The sequence below is a fragment of the Podarcis vaucheri genome (genome assembly GCF_965113315.1).
Source record: "Podarcis vaucheri genome assembly, chromosome: 10".
Classification (NCBI taxonomy): Eukaryota; Metazoa; Chordata; class Lepidosauria; order Squamata; family Lacertidae; genus Podarcis; species Podarcis vaucheri.
This window is the reverse complement of record NC_138748.1, coordinates 25,096,792-25,116,858: the sequence shown is the minus strand read 5'-3', so window position 1 is coordinate 25,116,858 and position 20,067 is coordinate 25,096,792. Positions and strand designations below refer to the sequence as shown.

The 20,067-nt window shown below is 44.5% G+C and overlaps 1 protein-coding gene across 3 annotated transcripts in view; it reads right to left on the bottom strand.

Moving 5' to 3' along the window:
* The window catches only part of TMEM117 (transmembrane protein 117), a 214,840-nt gene that overhangs the window by 12,036 nt on the left and 182,737 nt on the right, over positions 1–20,067 (bottom strand). For all 3 annotated transcript variants that reach the window (XM_082239739.1, XM_082239741.1, XM_082239740.1), the window contains exon 7: positions 319–448. In XM_082239739.1, the coding sequence (XP_082095865.1) occupies positions 319–448 (130 nt within the window). The remainder of the gene's footprint in view (positions 1–318; positions 449–20,067) is intronic.

Sequence of the window (20,067 nt, the reverse complement as noted above, 5' to 3'; positions counted from 1 at the left end):
CCTGATGTTTAGTTGAAATCTTCTTTTTTGAAACTTGAAACCATTGGTTTGGGTCCTACCCTCATGAACAGGAGAAAACAAGCGTGTTCCATCACCCACGTCAAACTAGACATGCAAGACTTCAACTCTGAAGTGGTACAGTCCTGGAGGTGCTTTTCCATGACTGTTGACAGAGATAAAGCTCAAGCGAAGCAGAATAAGGTTGGATTCTGGACTACACCACTTCAGAATCACTGCGGGGGGTGGGGGGGTGGGTGGGCGCTGCATTCCTAGCCTAGCTAAATACCAAGAAGGGGATAGCAAAGAATGTTAACATACCTGTTATATGTATGTGATACTCCTCCTTTAAAATCTTCTTGAAATAAGGCAATCTAAACTGAAAGTGCGCAGCAGGCAAGCCAGGTAGATTGACATCAACATCACCCATAAAATGTGGAAACTCCCAGTCCTGGGGACAAAGAACAGAAAAGAAAAGAAACCACCAATTATTTATCCTCTGAAATATTCATTTAAATTATATGTCCTTTACTATTTGTACCATCTTGGCTGTGAGTCCTGGAAGAGCTCTTTGCCTTCTCCCACCTGGTCTGGGAAGGCAGGGCCCGGACTGACTCCAGCTACAAAAGCTGTGACTGCTGAACAGACTCTTTGGCTGGGGTATGTACCATCTGGTCTAAGAACCTGATGGCAGGAAATCACAATCATGTATGCGTTCTGTTGAAGATTCAACCACCAGTATCATCAAAGGGAAATCTAATAGGTCCCAATTCAATTTTTGTGAGAGAATTCGTTCACTTTAAATTCACCCAGTACACCTTGTTTATCTCTTCATGCCAAACAGGAATAGTCTTTGGTCAGTGACCTGAGAGTACCTTTGAGTGCCTTGCAGTCCATTAACTTTCAAACCTTGAGCAGCAGCTGGCGGTACAGAATTAATACAGGCAGATTTCTTCAATTGTTATGAGAGAAAAAAGAAAAGAAAGAAAGGAGCAAAATTGGGCCCCTGCTGAGCTTCATTACAAACCATAATCAGAAATTGATTCTTTTCATTTCCAGTAATAGGTCTTGCTGCCATAATTAAGCTGTCAGATCATGGATAGATAATTTAGCAAGCAAGCACCTGACAGCAGAATTCACAGACAAGCGTAGCTGCTGCTAAAGGCAATACAGATTCATAGTCAATACAGAGAGGCTGTGAGTCTAAGATCACACCCCTAGACATCGGATTGGTCTCTTCCTAGTCACATTCATATATTGCCTTCTATGAGGATTCCATTTATTTTGCCGGGGTGGCTGGGTGCCTTTTGAACCTGGCAGGGCTGCTAGGAAGTCATGGTGGGGTGGCCACAGTATTCCAGTATGCCACATAATATCAGTCTTAGATTTGAACAGGGAAGCTGTCTTCTACTGAGCTGGACCAACAACCCATCTAGTTCAGTAGGTTTATATACTGATTGGAAGCAGCTCTTAAGGGTTTCAGACAAGAAAGCATTTCCCAGCTCTACCTGGGAGATGCCAGGGATTCAACCCAGCACTTCCAGCATACAAAGCAAATCCTGTACCACAGAACTACAGCCCACCCCTCCATTTCTTCCTGATTTGGCTAAGAAGCGTTGATAAGCCTAACTTCCACAGAAGGACATCAACAGAACCTCTGTGTGTGTCGTCGTTGCCTAGATGCTGGGATGCATAACAAATATTCTCCCATATCATGGCCAGTGAATAATGCCAATCCTTCTGATGCAGTTATAATAATGTGTTTTCCATTTGCTTCCTCAAAGGATTGGGTCATACTATCCCCACCTTGTTTCCAGTAAATTGCAAGGGGCTTTTGTCTGTTCCTACTTCCGGCTGGTCAGCACATCCCAATGTCCCTTAAGACAGACTGCTTCCCTAATATCCTGCCTAGGTTTCTGCCAGAAGCATGGCGGCATCAGCTCCTGAAATCCTGCAGCCACCCTATCAGGTTGCGATAGCTTTATAGAAAGTCGCTTTAATGTTTCTGCTACGCTGATCTTTTTTTTAAAACTCAGTATTTCACCCATAACTGTCAACGTTTCCCTTCTTTTAAGGGAAATTCCCTTATTCCGAATAGGATTCCTCGCAAGAAAAGGGAAAAGTTGACAGCTATGATTTCACCCCATTTTAAAATACTTCATTTATTTATAAATAAATAAATAAATAAATAAATGGGTGCAGAGAAAGTTCACATTCTTACACATAAAGGTTGGTGGGTAAGGTGGGGATAAGCAGGGTCTAGGTCAGGGGTTGGCAAACATTTTTAGCCGCGGGCCGGTCCAATGTCCCTCAGACCTTGTGGTGGGCCGGAGAAGCGGCACCAGAGCGGGGGGAGCTGGAAGAAGAGGAGAGGGGGACAAGTAGTCCTCCTCCCCACCCCTCAGCTGCTGCGTTTACCTTCCCAGGGGCTGCCGCCGCCACCGCTGTGCTGCTGCTTCTTGTTGGTAGACAGAGCGAGCTCATCTGCTCCATTCTTTGGTACACAGGAGCACCAGGGTGGCGGCAGCAGCGGAGAAGGGAAGATGAGTGGTGTGAAAGGGCTGGCTCCGGAGAGGGGGTACTCAAAATGGTGCTCAGCCAGCTCAGCCCAGCCCCCTTCCTCCTCTAGGCAGGGTGGGGAGAAGCCAGGAGGAGGGAGGGAGGAGGCGCTGCCATGCTTCATCTGAGGGAGAGTGGGGGAAATGGAATGGCATGGGGGGGGGATGGCGCAGCCCAAACGAACAGAATCCCCACGCCGATTCACAGACAGTCCGCGGGCCGGATCCTGAAGGCAATTGGGCCTGACATCTTGAACCTCAAGAAAGATGCACAAAGCTTCAAAGAGGAGTGGGATGAAACTGACAAGATGCTGCCCGCAATTCTGCAACAGGCTGTATAATAGAGTCCCTGTGATGCAGAGGTGAAACTGGCCAAGCTTTTCTCAAACACACCACCTACAGTGAAAACGATTCTCCATGAGACTCTGCTGCAGTGGTTTCTGTTTCAAACAAACACACACACCTCTTCACAAATAAATTTGCCTAATAATAATAATAATAATAATAATAATAATAATAATAGGGAAAGGGAAAGGTACCCCTGCCCGTACGGGCCAGTCGTGTCCGACTCTAGGGTTGTGCGCTCATCTCACTTAAGAGGCCGGGAGCCAGCGCTGTCCGAAGACACTTCCAGGTCACGTGGCCAGCGTGACGAAGCTGTTCTGGCGAGCCAGCACCAGCGCAGCACACGGAAACGCCGTTTACCTTCCCGCTATAAAGCGGTCCCTACTTGCACTTAAGGGTGCTTTCGAACTGCTAGGTGGGCAGGAGCTGGGACCGAGAGACGGGAGCTCACCCCGCCGCGGGGATTCGAACCGCCGACCATACGATCGGCAAGTCCTAGGCACTGAGGTTTTACCCACCGTGCCACCCGCGTCCCGAATAATAATAATAATAATAATAATAATAATAATAATAATAATAATTTATTATTTCTACCCCGCCCATCTGGCTGTGTTTCCCCAGCCACTCTGGGCGGCTCCCAACAGAATATTAATAATAGTAATAATAAAGCGATAAAACACCAAACCTTAAAAACTTCTGGATACAGGGCTGCCTTCAGATGTCTTCTAAAGGTCAGATAGTTGTTCATTTCCTTGACATCTGATGGGAGGTTGTCCACAGGGCGGGTGCCACTACCAAGAAGGCCCTCTGCCTGGTTCCCTGTAGCCTCACTTCTCGCAGGGAGGGAACAGCCAGAAGGCCCTTGGTACTGGACCTCAGTGTCCGGGCTGGACGACACTGTGGAGACGCTTCTTCAGGTATACCAGGCTGAGGCATTGCACATTTAATACTTTTCTCTTCTATGACTTTCTTATACAGACAACCCCCCATTTCCATGGGGGTTACGTTCCAAGGCACCACGCGTGTCAGTAAAATTGTGTATATTTGAAAAACCATGGAAAAATCCAACAAACACCCCATTTTGGGGTCCCTTCTGGGTTTGGCACAATGCACATATACATGGTCACATGCATATTGAACGCACATAAACGGGGAGTTGCCTGTAACTCGGATTTTTTGACATGATTTTATTTGTAAGGTGTAGCCAACTTGGCGACCTCAGATGTTGTGAAATACAGTGTCCATCAGTCCCATTCTGCATAGCCAACAGCCAGGGGGGATGGGAGTTGTAGTCCAAAATATCTGGAGCTCACTATTTTGGTTGACCCTTGCTACATCCTTATTTTATACGGTTATTTGAACTCCCCCCTCCTCCATTCACTTTTTTTAAAAAAATAAAAAGGTGTTTACATTGTGAGTCATTTTGAGTTCATTTGGGTTGTAAGCTTTTAAAAGGAATAAAATGAAACGAGCATCTTAGTTAAACTCCCGAGAATTGTTTTCCAAGAGCAGGGAAATTAAACTGACAAGACTTTCAACCCTTAGCTCTGCAGAAAGTCCAAAGGCATTTTACAACAGAAATAAGATTGACAACCTCTCGTCAGGGGAAGTGGCTTCTCACTCCCTGCAGAGGTGAGAGCCTTGTCAGTTTTGCCACCCTTTGTGCACACATTTTTTGGATCACAAAAGCAACATGGAGCAAAATGCTGTACACTTTCTTTTCTGCAGCCAAACAGCAGTTGCCAGTCCAATAACAGGGGAGAGCATTCTCTCTCTCTCTCTCTCTCTCTCTCTCTCTCTCTCTCTCATCTGTTTCTCTGTTTATCTATCCATCCATCCATCTGGCTCAGCTCCTGCACATGCCACTTGCCAACTCCAGAGGCAGAGGAAGAGGGGCGGTGGGGGGCAGTCCACCCCAGGTGTCATCACTGAGGGGGGTGACATTCGGCGTGCCACCCACCCTTGACTCCCAAGCCTACCCCAAGCCATTGGGGGAAAGGGCAGAGCTGTGCCACCTTGCCGGCGGCCTTCCCCCTTAGTTTTGACAGCTCAGGGGAGGCTTCCTGGAGGGGGGAAGCCTCCCCCAAGCTGTCAAAAGGCAAATAATAATAATAATAATAATCCTTTATTGTCACTACACCACCTGTGTGCAATGAAATTAAATGAGCCCCCCCCCCCGCAATACACTCAGTTTTGTTCACGCTCTGTGTGCTTGTCGGAAGTCAATTGCACCACTATTTTTTTTCCATTCAGCAGTCCAACAGCCCATGGATAAAAACTGTTCTTTAACCTGTGGGTGCAGCTGACTATACCTGTGTATCTACTGCCCGGAAGGTAAGAGATTAAAGAGGTGCTGGCTGGGCTTTAAGTCGCGCCTAAGAATTTTCCTCACTCTCCTGAGGCAGCAGTCTCCTGCGATGTCATCTAGTGAACTCAGGGGACAGCCCATAATATCATGTGCTGTGTTCACCACTCTCTGTAGGGACTTCCTGTCTGTGGCTGTCAAACCAGCGTCCCACACTGTAATACAGCATGAAAGGACACTTTCTATTGTGGACCAGTAGAAGGAGATCATCAATTTTTTCTTTGACATTGTTCTTTCGCAAGACCCTGAGGAAATGGAGTCTCTGTTGGGCCTTCCTAACCACCTGGGTCGTGTTGATTTTCCAAGTGAGGTCTTCACTAAGGTAAACCCCCAGGAATTTAAAGGAAGAGACTCTCTCCACACAGCCCCCCTGATATACAACGGGGCAAAGTGGTGTGGCTCCGCCCCAGGAAGCAGCCTGCCATGGGCAGCTTGCCCTCTGGGACGCTCGCTGTGGGCGGCATCCCCCTGGAAAGCTTGCCCCACCCTCATGGCCTTACCCCCGGGTGCACAGCATGTGAGCCACTCCAGGTGTCAGAGCAGCTATTTCCGCCTCTGGCCAACCCTACATACCCCCTTGATAAGGCCCCCTGCCAGCTCTTCACCTTACCTCACTGACCCCACACAATTCCAGCTGCCCCCTCCTTCCACTCCTTCACTGCTTCCACTCTCCGTGGATAAATTTAACAGGGAATCTTCGCTAACAACACCATCAGCGCCCCTGCAAACTGCCAAGCATGATTACATTTTACATTGGGGTCTGGGTGGGTGTGCCTTCTCTATGTATTGATCTTTACGGCCTGGAGGAAGGATGGGGCAGAAATTTGATTCAGTTCACATTTAAAGGCAAACCTATCTAATTTGCACTTTCCAAAACAATCAACGAAACAAAACAAAGCACAGCTATCCTTCAAAATTCACCTTTCTCTGAATTTTGCAATGCCATTTTCAAGTGAAGTAATGTGCATAAAATTCCATATATTAGTAAAAAATAACACAAAAAACACGCATTATATTGTTGGGATGGCTTTGCAAAAATGTTTATACTGGAATGAGTATATTAGGAGAAATTGCACTTAAATGCTGAAGAGTTTTCATTTTGGCATTGAAAATCCAAAATCCATATAGAACAGCAAAGTGTCTATAATATTAGAGGAAACTGCTTTGCGAAAATGTCTGTATTAGGGGAAATTGCATACAAAATGTGTGTATGATGAGGATTTTTTGTAAATGCAAAATGAAGCAGAAAGTGGTATAGAATAAATGACAATGGACATAGATATATATTTATATCTACCACAAATTCTGTCATGGAGGGTATCACAGAAGGACAGAGAGGTTTTTCCCCAACCCAGCTGTTGCAATTTTTTTTTTTAGATATTGTTGGGGAAGAAATACATGTATTGGATGCAACCTCTAGTTTTCTCCTCCCTATATTTTAAAGTGTGCTGAGAGATTAAAGTCCATTATTTGGGGGCATCCATTTTAAAACTAAAGTTGAAACTGCTTTGATCAAAGGAGGAAGAGAATTCAAGTGTGGCATCCAAGGAGCATCAACTCAGAAGGTCCATCGAGTTCAATGGAAATTTTACTCCCTGAAAAGTGTCCGTAGGATTCCAGACTAACAACATTTTATCCCTAGTATGAAAAAAGAGGGAAGAATTTCTAAAGTCTGATTGAAACCAACACTTTTTGACACGGGTGGCGCTGTGGGTTAAACAACAGAGCCTAGTACTTGTCGATCAGAAGGTCGGCGGTTCGAGTCCCCGCGACGGGGTAAGCTCCCGTTGCTCGGTCCCTGCTCCTGCCAACCTAGAAGTTCAAAAACACATCAAAGTGCAAGTAGATAAATAGGTACTGCTCTGGTGGGAAGGTAAACGGCGTTTCTGTGTGCTGCTCTGGTTTGCCAGAAGTGGCTTGGTCATGCTGTCCACATGACCCGGAAGCTGTACGCCAGCTCCCTCAGCCAATAAAGTGAGAGGAGTGCCGCAACCCCAGAGTCGGTCATGACTGGACCTAATGGTCAGGGTCCCTTTACCTTTACCTTTATTTTTGACAAGTTCCTCAATATGAAAAGGCACCATCCTATTCTGAACGATAAAGGGGGGGAACTCCAAGGAATCATTAATTGAGATGCACAATTCTAGCACCAGCAAGCCCCCTGTCACACAACAATCATTAACAAGCCAGGATACAAATAAAAAGATGCAGGGTAATGAAGATACATCATGCATAGAAGCATCAAAAAAACAACAACCCTAATCTAATACAAAAATGCATCGCACAAAACATAAATGAGAAAGAAATGTGTCTTTTCTTTTAGAAGAGTCTGTTCAATTATTGAGATTAAAAAAACAAGCACAACTTTTAAAAAAACTTATATCCATGTCTGAAATTATTCTCATTATCACCCTGAGATTCATGAAGTTTCAAAGGGCAACTCTTATAAATGTAGGTTCCTTACAAGTCCAATTAAAGACCACGGTTGTTGTCTGATAGCGATCATTTTATACCCAGTACATTGTAACTCACACCCTTCAGTTTACACTACGTGATTACTATTCAGACAGCAAAGGTTAAATATGATATGTGACGTTCCTGTATTCTTGAATACTACAGTGTGTAATTATGTAGACTTTTGTTGAGCTGCATGGCCATTCTCTAGGTTAGAGAGCATGCTGTGCAATGCCTAGCTTCACATTAGCTACTGGGCACTGAATTCCTAAGCTAGATTGCACATAAGGTTCTGTAATTGTACAAATAAATGTGCACAGCCACACCAACGGGTCACATTTGTCCCTCTGAAAACGCGCACACGAACCATTCATTTGAATTCACTAATAGTCAAAATTTGATTCCGTCTGATTCTGTCTTGTAGCAACAGATCCCAATTAAGACTTAGAGGAAGAATACATTCATAACTTCTACATAAATAATGAGAGGACACGTTCAAAAGTTATATATTTTTCATTTTGAGATGTATTGGGTCCCTTTGGGGGAAATTTTCAAGTTATAGATATATAAACATTCTCAAGCTTGACACAACCAAATTAAACAAATCAATAAAGAAATTTTGAAAGGGAAATAACAAAACCGGTATGAGTACCTGATTATAGAGGAACTAGATATTCCCAGGGAACTGTTTTGTCCCCAAACCAATTTTCACCTGCAAATGTGCCCCCGCCCCTCAAAAAAAGCTGTTTAAAATAGAAATGTCAGATGCAGTTCATATTCTTTGGCTTAGAGTATGAACCTTGTAACTTATAATTTAAATTTTCCACCGTAATAACACAAACCACAAAGCAAAATGATACACAAAAGCAGAAAAGGAAAAAAAGAGGAAAAAATGGGGGAAGGGGGGAACAATAAACAAATAGACAATAATAACAAACTTAATTCTTCCCAAATCCAACTTTTTAAACATCTTAATTGACTTCCTCAAATCCCTCCCTTCTGAGTTTCCTTGTAATTTAAAAGTAACAGCTTTCCAATGTAACTTATAATTTTTGTCTCAGATGGGAGGGGATTCTTATGACCACAACATGAAGTTCTTCTCTGTCTCAGATTTCAAACAAGAGCGGAGAAGAACTCAGTTCATCCTTCCTACCCTCATCAGAAGCTCCCTCCCATCAGAAGCTCCAGGCACCTCACTCAGTGTTGCAGTATGGAGAGAGCTGAAGACTAGCATGTAAGGAGGAAGAGCTTGCAAAGAGGAGGAAGGGCACAGGGCTAGAGAAGCTGGGAAGGAGTCAAACCTATCACTGAGAGCACGGTGGGGATTGATTTGACTAGGATCGTCTTGGAATAAACCAACTCCAGGATTATAAACCCCTTTTGGCCCATGGGCACCTCTGGATGTTTTGATCGAGTACCACAGTCACCACCTCCTCTACAAGCTTCTCCCTCCCTTTCCACCAAACAAACAGAAAGAGAGAAAGCACATGTTTGCACTTGCACATGAAGACACACAGACATTGGATTTCCAAGGGTAAAAGTCAGATCCAGTTGGATAAAAGCAAATCTTCACTTTACATGATTTTATATGGAGTCGTAACCTCCCAAAAGCACCATCAAATTAAAGTTTGTGGTGATAGATTGCATCTATACAGTCAAAGCTTGTAATCCATTCTGGAAGACCATTCGACTTCCGAAACAACAACCAAGGATCAAAGGGTGGTTGGTAAAGTCAACGAAGAAAAAATTAAAAAACTCCCCAGAAGCAGTTTGGCTTCCAAAAATCGTTTGAAAACCAGAGCAGTTACTTCTGGGTTTTCAGCATTTGGGAGCTGAAACATACAATAACAGAGGCATTTGGGAGCCGAGGTTTGACTGTAATAAATAATAATAATAACTACATCACCACAAACACATTGATACAAGACACGGATCCTCAAGGATCTCCATTATTTTTTACATAGGATAACAATAATACCCTACGAATCACAGAGCACATCTGGGAACACAGAGTTGACAAGATCTGCTGGAGGCTTTGAGGGTGCCCCTTGTAAAAATTGTGATGACCCATAAGAAGAGAAGAAGTAGAGTTTGGATTTGATATCCCACTTTATCACTACCCGAAGGAGTCTCAAAACGGCTAACATTCTCCTTTCCCTTCATCCCCCACAACAAACACTCTGTGAGGTGAGTGGGGCTGAGAGACTTCAGAGAAGTGTGACTGGCCCAAGGTCACCCAGCAGCTACATGTGGAGGAGCAGGGAAGCGAACCCGGTTCCCCAGATTACGAGTCCACCGCTCTTAACCACTACACCACACTAGCTCTAAGGATCTCTGCCTCAAATTCCAATGCTGGAAACCACTTTGTTCATGGTTTTATAGTTTGGTCACTGAAGACAGATGTGATATGGGATAATGGTTGGTGGTATGGGGGACTGGTAAAGAAAAGTATGCCGCGGAAGGATGATGGTGATGGGGGCAGGACTAGCAAGTGCCACCATAGCTTTTATTCCCGCTTCCTTCCAAATCTGTTGAAAATCTGCTGCTATTCAAAAAACCTCAGATAAACCCCTCTTCATTTTGTTGTGTTCCTTTAACATATTTTAATACAAAACAGAACAGGATCTCCCAGTTGTTTCTTGGGACTAATTTTGGCTTCCTATTTTTTTACCTCCAGCCTCAGCTGAGCTGAGCACTCGGCAGGTTCTTTCTTCAGTTTACGGACAGTTTTTTTGCAGTTAATTCTGGAGTTAGAGAAACCAATGAGATGTAATGCTATATTATTTTGCACTCGGGAAATAACTCAGTCCTGTCATGTCCGTTAGGCTTTCCCATAAGTCACCGCCAACTGTAACACACATTTTGTTTTTCCTTTGCTATTTTGTGTGGGGAATTAATTACTTTAGCAGATTGTGTTATTATGGAGCTTGGGAACTTTTCATGGACATCCCCATGCTGTTATGTGCAGTTGCCAATTCTCTTAAACTAAAGGCTCTTGCAAAAGAAATAAGTTACAAAAGAGGATATTTAGAGGGCCCCTGTGAATTGTTACTACTACTACTAATTAATTAGTCACTTGTTAAATAGAAAGGTCTCCAAACAACTTATAACTTATTTAAAAGCGTAAGCAGAAATGCATAATAATATTACCAAAAACCAACCAACCCATATCCGCAAAAATCCCATCTGAAATTCATGAAAACCCCCACAAAGCCAGCCCCATGTGTTTGTATTTGTACAGTGGTATCTTGGGTTACAAATGCTTCAGGTTACAGATGCTTCAGGTTACAGACCCAGAAATAGTACCTCGCTAACCCAGAAATAGTACCTCAGGTTAAGAACTTTGCTTCAGGACGAGAACAGAAATCGTGCTCCAGTGGTGTGGCAGCAGCAGGAGGCCCCGTTAGCTAAAGTGGTACCTCAGGTTAAGAACAGTTTCAGGTTAAGAACGGACCTCCAGAATGAATTAAGTTCTTAACCCGAGGTACCACTGTACTGTACTTGTTAGAAAATATAAATTACAAAAAATAGATTGTATGGGGGGAGAAAACCTATGTACAGTGGTACCTCGGGTTACATATGCTTCAGGCTGCATACACTTCAGGTTACACACTCTGCTAACCCAGAAATAGTGCTTCAGGTTAAGAACTTTGCTTCAGGATAAGAACAGAAATCGGGCTCCGGCGGCGCGGCAGCAGCAGAAGGCCCCATTAGCTAAGTGGTGCTTCTGGTTAAGAACAGTTTCAGGTTAAGAACGGACCTCCAGAACGAATTAAGTACTTAGCCTGAGGTACCAGTGTATAGTCGAACCTCTGTTTATGTAACCCTCTGGTTATGTAAACTTCGGGATGCGCGTGCGGCAAACCTGGAAGTATTTTACTGGGTTTTGCCGTGCGCGCATGTGCAGAAGAAAAGAAAAGAAGAAGAGTTTGGATTTGATATCCTGCTTTATCACTACACTATGGAGTCTCAAAGAAGCTAACAAACTCCTTTCCCTTCCTCCCCCACAACCAACACTCTGTGAGGTGAGTGGGGCTGAGAGACTTCAGAGAAGTGTGACTGGCCCAAGGTCACCCAGCAGCTGCATGTGGAGGAGCGGAGACCTGAGCCCGGTTCACCAGATTACGAGACTACCGCTCTTAACCACTACAGCACACTGGCTCCCTCAGCCGTCCTCAGGTTGCGGAAACCTCGGGATCTGACCAGACCTCCGGAATGGATCCCGTCTGCACCGGAGGTACCATTGTAATGTAATGTAACAGCTGCAAAATCTTGTGACTCCAATTAAGGTCACAAAAATGCTGAACCATTGCCTTATCAATTAGATAACTTCCTTTAAAAGTGAGCATGTGTGTGTGGTGGTTGGAGGTTGGCTGGCTGCTTCACCGTTGTTTTGCTGAGCGTGGAAACTTCAAGCAGATGCTGTCCAGAGGAGTTGGTGAGGACAGACAAGCTGTAATTTATGGACTGCTTCAAAGGAATTTTAGAAGCATGAAGACCCTCTCTTGGGCTCAAGAGAGTGAAACACACTGCATTTGACTTGATATGCATAAATAATACTGCTTGTAATAGTTGCCATCCTGCAAGTAAAGAGTCATTTTCAAAGTTGTGTGTGGAGTCTGCTTCATCGCAAGGCCTTTGATGGTGAAACCGCTGCATCACTTTGCTTCACTCAGAAAAATAGCCATGCCCATTACATCAGCAGGAAGCTTCAGCAGCCCATTAACAGCAACCCTTTCTTGTGTTGCCACCCTCTGGACCTCTTCTGGAGGCCCACAAATATGGACACTTTGCTAGAACATCAGAATGGTGATCAGAGATTGCCAAATTCAATATAGTTACTAATCAGCCTTATTATTTACTCAGCGCTATGCAAAGGGGAGCAGTATTCCACAAAGATCTCTTTTAACAGCCAAATGCATAGAATTTTTCAGTAACTGGAATTACAGTCGATCTAGCTTTAAGGCACAGCTTTTGTAGTTCATAACAACCATGAGAAAGATCTTCCTCACAATATCTCAGTGGGAAAATTCCTTTCATAAACTCTTCCCCACAAGCAACATATTTTCTTTGTTCATATCAAAGACTGAATACATTGGCAGGCCATTGATTGGTGCCATAAATGTTATGGGCTTACTGACGAACAGTCTTTAATCATTTGGCAGCAATTAGCCTCTGGCCCAGGTTTTACACTCAACTAAAGGTTATAGGTTTTTCCTCCATAGGCCCCTCTATGTGAGTTAAAAGATATGACAGTCAAAGTTCACTACAGAATATTACAAGATCAAGGCAAAGAATGTGTAGTTGTGTCAGTTTTCAGAGCACTGCAATGCACTAACGTCATTTTATTAATTACAAGAAGGCTCGCTGCCTAATTCATTTTTAGGATTCTATTTATCCTGCATCATTTCACTCAGAAAACAAGCAAGAATTATCTCCTAAATGTTCCCCCTAGACAGCACAATGCAGTGCAGATTTACTCAGAAGTAAGTCCCATTGCTTTCAGTGGGGCTTGCTCCCAGATTAAGTCCCAAGTAGGACACGGGTGGCGCTATGGTCTAAACCACAGAGTCCAGGGCTTGCCGATCAGAAGGTCAGTGGTTCAAATCCCCACGACGAGGTGAGCTCCCATTGCTTGGTCCCTGCTCCTGCCAACCTAGCAGTTCGAAAGCACATCAAAGTGCAAGTAGATAAATAGGTACCACTCTGGCGGGAAGGTAAACAGTGTTTCCGTGTGCTGCTGTGGTTTGCTAGAAGCAGCTTAGTCATGCTGGCCCCATGACCCAGAAGCTGTACGCCGGCTGCCTTGGCCAGTAAAGCGAGATGAGTGCCGCAATCCCAGAGTCACCCGCGACTGGACCTAATGGTCACCGGTCCCTTTACCTTTAGGACTGGGGAAATCTCTTGTCTGAAACCTGGACGAATCACTGCAGACATGGTACAAGGCAGTGCAGACATGGTACAAGGCAGCTTCTACTTCTTCTTCCAGTGGGCCATTGAGAAAAGCCCTCCCATTGGCACCAATGAGCAGTCCCATCCCCACCACTCATTGGTGTTGGGGTAGGTTGTTTTAAAATTAAGATCACATCTCAGAAAGGAAGGCTTAATCCTCCCCAGATGTTGCCATCCATGCCAAATGCCAATCATCCACACATACACCTGGTATTTTTAAACAACAACAACAACTTGATTGCTAATTATGTTGTTAATGTAACATAATTAGGCCCTAAGAAAGAGAATGACATATAGCTAGCAATCACTTTTCTTGAGCCCTCAATCATTATCTTCTGGATAAAGGTAGGGGGTATTTAGTTTGAAATCCACAATCCCTAGGATTGTCATGGATCCAAAGCTATTTTTCTACCCATGTGGTAAAGGAAAGGGGTCCACAGCTCCCTCCTTTTGTGGTTCCACATGGGGATTTTGTGGAACCACATAAAGATTGTGGTTCCTATGTTCAGGAACTGGGTCTGCAAACTGTTTGAGGTGGGGTTGCCGTCTCCCTACAAAAGCAAATATGTAGCTCGGGGGTACAGTTACCTGAAACCCAGGGGCCAAGCCGATGTGACCGTTACTGTGGCCACATTGTGCTGACCTCCCTGCTGCCTCGCCCCTCTCCCTGTTGGTTAGCTGGTAGAAAGCTCTGCATTGGGAAGCCAGGTAAGCAATGCTACCCCACCTTGCTGGCTGCTACTGGCAAGAAAGGAAAGGCATTTTCTGTAGGTGGTGCCTCAATGATGGTATAACCCATCGCTGGTACAGATTGTGTAGGGCAGATTAAATTGGCTTTAATAAATACAGATTTAATAAATTAATCCATATTTTGGGTAGGAAGATGTCATGGACTAGCTGGATGCAGAAGGGTGGTGAGAGGCATCAGCTGGGGGAACCCCCAAGGAAAGAAGGTTCAGAGCCAAGGGATTGGCATGTAATGATGATGAGTGGTCAGAGGAAGATGTCTGGGGGGAGAAGGTGTCGGAAGCTGAGAAGGCAACAAGGTTTATTGGGCAGGAAGAGGCTGTGGCAGAGGGCAGCCCAGAATCAGAGGCTGAAGCAGAGGCTGGAGAGAAGTGGGGGGAGGCTGCTGAAGAATCAAGGGAGTCTCCCCCTCCTGCTGCAACCAGCTTCCCTCCCTTCTGGTCTCTAAGAACACAGAGAAATGAAGAGGGTGGAACAACAAGACAATGGAGCCTTAGAGAGCGGTGGGAAGAGAGACCTTCAGCTGTCACAACTGCCTCACTGGGGCAAGAGCTACTGGGAAGAGTTGCTGTGATCACTAGGACATTGAGTGCTTTATTATTTTATTGTTGACCTATGCCTGTCTCCAGGTCCTGACAGAAGAAAGCCAATGGGTTAAGCTGACCCTGAAAGTAGACTCCCTGAAAGTAATGGATCCAAGTTAGTAATCTCCATTTCAATGAGTTTACTCAGAGTAGAACTAGCATAGGCTACAACCCTTGCTCTGTACCACCCTCAATTTCACCATAGCCTCTTCTTCTGATCATTGATCCTTTACAAGAGGTCTGGGCTCCAGTTAATGGCAACTTGCCAGTTCTACTGGTACCACGATCTTTCATTACACTGAGATGCTGAAATCCAGAATGATTTTAGAATTCCAGGCGGGGATGCTTTTTTGGGCATCCTAGTTAACCACTGGTTCCACCTGCACACCGACAACTTGGGAACAATTAGGGCATTTGAATCAACACAGCCAAGGACACTCTGCTTAGCTGTCAGATTGGCCGAATCTGCCGGATCAAAGAAGAAGAAGAAGAAGAAGAAGAAGAAGAAGAAGAAGAGGAGGAGGAGGAGGAGGAGGAGGAGTTTGGATTTGATATCCCGCCTTTCACTCCCTTTAAGGAGTCTCAAAGCGGCTAACATTCTCCTTTCCCTTCCTCCCCCACAACAAACACTCTGTGAGGCGAGTGGGGCTGAGAGACTTCAGAGAAGTGTGACTGGCCCAAGGTCACCCAGCAGCTGCATGTGGAGGAGCGGAGACGCGAACCCGGTTCTCCAGATTACGAGACTACCGCTCTTAACCACTACAGCACACTGGAAGAAGGGAGGCAATGGGTGTTTATGTGAACATACATCTTAGAGCAGCAGCCTGCAACCTCTGGACCTCATTAATGCCAAGCGGAGCTGGCAATTTGGATACCTCCAGCCAAGCTGTCCATGGCTTAGCTGATTCAAATAAAACAGATTTCAATGCCCAACACAACCATAGTTCTTGTATCTCCACCACAGGGGTATCCTGTGGTATCTGCGATAAGGAACACTTTTCAATTTATTGTGCGTCATTTACTCAAAGTTTTGTCGTGAGAGCAATAAGGACACAGTAGCCTCCCACCATTAATGCAGGGTCTACCAGTTTTATTGTTTCTAGCAATAACACACAGCTTCATAAAACCAGCACTGCCTGGATTATTACACTGTACCTTCCGCACAACTATTACATTGCTCATTCATGGCAATTCAAGGAAATGAAATAAGCTCCTTTTACTGAAAGCCTGGGAAGCTTATTTTCCAAATAAAAACAAACAGGTCATTCTTCTCCCCCTTTTATTCCGAAGCAAAATGTTTCAGGCATAGCCGGGATTTATACTGCACACATAAATCAACCTCCTTAACCAATGAACGGGATCATAAAAGCAAATATAGGGCTTCAAATGGGAGTTTAAAAATCCAAAAGGGAGGGGAGAATAAATCTGTTCAACATTATTCCCTCTGACCCCAATGCTGAAGCTTCCTTGCTGAACAGGAGAGCAGAGAAATGCAATTTCAGCTATTTTGATACCAGCACAATATATCTGCCTCTGCCAAATGCATGCAGAAAACATAGATTTCATCCTAAAAGGCTTTCTGTGTTTAAAAATCATGCACACAAGGCCCAACAAGAACACATAGACATCCTGGTTCTAACTGCAGTAACTCATGCTGGTTTCGACAAACAAAGCAATGTAGTTTGAATATCAAAACTTTTCTTCTCAGAATGTTCCAGTCATAAGGAAAAGCACAAATTAACTACTCCTTTGGCAGGCTGGTGGGGAGTACACATCTGAGAGATGGCACTGGAATCCGGTTGCGAGCCTTGAATGAATTAAAGGCCTCCTGCCAGTCAGATGAAAGCCTATTTATAGCTCTCAAAAGCAACGACTCCGGTATAATTTTAGAAAATGACGTGAGAGGGATGATGGGCAAACCTTCAGAGGGTTCAGTAATTTGGTTTAGATAAGGATTCATCCTTTAAATGCATTCCTGAAGCACAGCCAAGCTTTTGATGGATGACTTCTTGTGACCCCTCCTTCCTCACCGTCTAGATCCCTGTCCTGCTTGATTGCTGATGCAGCACCTTATTAAAAGAATTCTTGGGGAAACTCCCACTGACAGTCTTCTATGTCTGAGATCTCTCTCTCTCTCCCTCGTATAGAATCATAGAATTGTAGAGTTTTTCCCCAGCTCATTCCACAGCTTCTCTCCTGTATACACTAGATCTGAAGCTGACTTCTTTTTAGAAAAGGGGGAATATGATGACATACATACATACGTACATACATACATACATACATACATGCATTTAAATAGATAGATAGATGATAGATAGATAGATAGATAGATAGATAGATAGATAGATGATGATAGATAGATAGATACTGATGATAGATGATAGATGATAGATGATAGATGATAGATAGATAGATAGATATAAACAGCTGACGCATATAAAATACTGAGGTGGTGCATATGAGGCAAGGAAGGAAGGGCTACCCCTATATTATCCATATAACCAGTTATCAATAATCAATATATTCAATATATATTCATATATGCTTACACAAATCAAGGATTACAGTACTTTATAATCCAATTGAATCAAAAAGGGAAGCTGTGCCTTAGCTAACTGCAAACTGCTTGAAACAGCAAAGTTAGGAACCGACCTTTCCCCTAGAAACATCTGTGTACCCCGGACAAAGACATGAATCAGAGATCCTGGTACAAATTCCCCTCAGAAACAGGCTAAATAAATCCACAGAACAGGAAGAGCAAAACCACAAAATGTCCAAGCTCCCTGTCCTGTCATAACTAGGGGAAAGGTTAGACTGAGCGTCACTGGGAGCATTGGAAAGCGGAACTGGAACCCTGTGCTTGACCAGTGCTATACCAGTAGCTAGGAGCGTGACAACTGCTTGCTAATTGGCTGATATTTTTTGCTGACCAAGTTATGAGTCCTTCATGATTGTCTTATGATCTATGATTTGCTGTGATTTGCTCAGGTATAAAGACCCCTGTATTTCTGTCAATCAGGGTCCCAGTTCTTTGGAAGAGATTCCAACTGGGTCCTTATTGCCTGGCAATAAACTTCACCTTCTTATTCTCCATTGCTGCGTCTGTCTGATCCTTATCCTTGCAACACATACACCAATGTATGCAAATAGAACATAAAGGTAAAAGGCTTTAAAAGTTGAGAAAAATTCACAGAGAAGAGTGTCATCAAAAGCTACCAATTACAATGGCTGTGTTCTACCTCCACTGTCAAAGGGAATATGCCCCTGAATACCAGTTGCCAGGAGTCACAAATAGATAGAGTGCTGTTGCACCCAGGTCCTGCTTGTGAGCTTCCCATAGGCATCTGACTGGCCACCATAAGAACAGGAGGCTGGGCTGGATGGGCTGTTGCTTGGAATATGCCACCGAACTATGAAAACGCCTATTGTCTGTCTGGATCGATGATTGAGAAAGTGGTGTGTGTGTCTGCATGAAGAAATGGAAGAAGAGGAAGAGGAAGAAGAAGAAGAAGAGGAGGAGGAGGAGGAGGAGGAGGAGGAGTTGGAGTTTGAATTTGATATCCCACTTTATCACTACCCGACGGAGTCTCAAAGAGGCTAACATTCTCCTTTCCCTTCCTCCCCCACAACAAACACTCTGTGAGGTGAGTGGGGCTGAGAGACTTCAGAGAAGTGTGACTAGCCCAAGGTCACCCAGCAGCTGCATGTGGAGGAGCGGAGACGCGAACCCGGTTCACCAGATTACGAGTCTACCGCTCTTAACCACTACACCACACTGGCTCTCGTAGAGACCTCTCACTCTTGTGTAGTTGAAATGAAAACTGGCTGTAGAAATTTAGTGTCACTTTCATTGGCCTTCCCACTTTCCCCTCTGGTCCTGCCCACCATTGGGATGTGGTCACCAAAAGACCTTTCTTAGGCTGAAAAAGGTCCCCCAAGGCTGGTACAAAGCGTTGGCAAAAAGGGGTGGGAGCCAAGGAAAGGTAGCCCGCTTCCTATGGGAGAAGACGCAATAGACATGTCTTCTCTATAGACATAAAAACATTTATATGGACACAGAAATAACATGAGCAGCAACAAGAGGAATTTAAGAAGGTGTAGAGCCATCAAAGCTGAGATAGCGGGCGATAGAGCATACTCTAGGTCAAGTAGCCCACAAATATAGGCTACATATCTGTTGTCTAGCAGCAGTGAAGGCACGGCTGTGGTCTAAACTACTGAGCTTCTTGAGCTTGCTGATCAGAAGGTCGGCAATTTGAATCCCCACAACAGAGTGAGCTCCCGTTGCTCTGTCCCAGCTCCTGCCAACCTAGTCATTTGAAAGCAGTGCAAGTAAATAGGTACCACTGTGGCGGGAAGGTAAATGGCATTTCTCATCACAGTGTCCCATTGTGCCAGAAGCGGCTTAGTCCTGCTGGCCACATGACCTGGAAAGCTGTCTGTGGACAAACACTGGCTCCCTCAGCCTAAAGCAAGATGAGCGCCGCAACCCTGTAGTCGCCTTTGACTGGACTTAACCGTCCAGGGGTCCTTTACCTTTTTTTCAGTAGGCTTGGACAAGTGGAGAACCACCACACCCACATCTCTCCCAGCAAGGGGCAAATGGAAAACATCAAGTGAAGCTTCAATAGGAGGTCAATTCACGTTGATCTGCTGGGGCACAGCTAGCTATGTCAGTCTCCCTGGCAATCACAATGGAACAGGAAGCTGGCAAGCCACTCCTGCAAGGAGTGTGTTATTCTGATATCTTTTAATAAACTTGTGGTCTATTAAAACCTACCAATTGATACCTGTTCATTTATTCCTTTTCCCATGCAAGGGTGTTTGTATTTGTTTGTGTGTGTGTGTGTGTGTGTGTGTTACAATTAAACTCATTTTACCAAAACAAAACCATTTAAAATGGGTACTCTAGTTAGCAAAACATCTCTGGGAAAGAAGGGATCATCTGCTTCAAAGCTCAGCACAAATGATAAATCAATTATCTCATTGGAGGAGCAATTCACCAAGTCAGAATAATGAATGAGCCCTTGTATCATTGTGTTCCTAGTGGAGACATTATGCC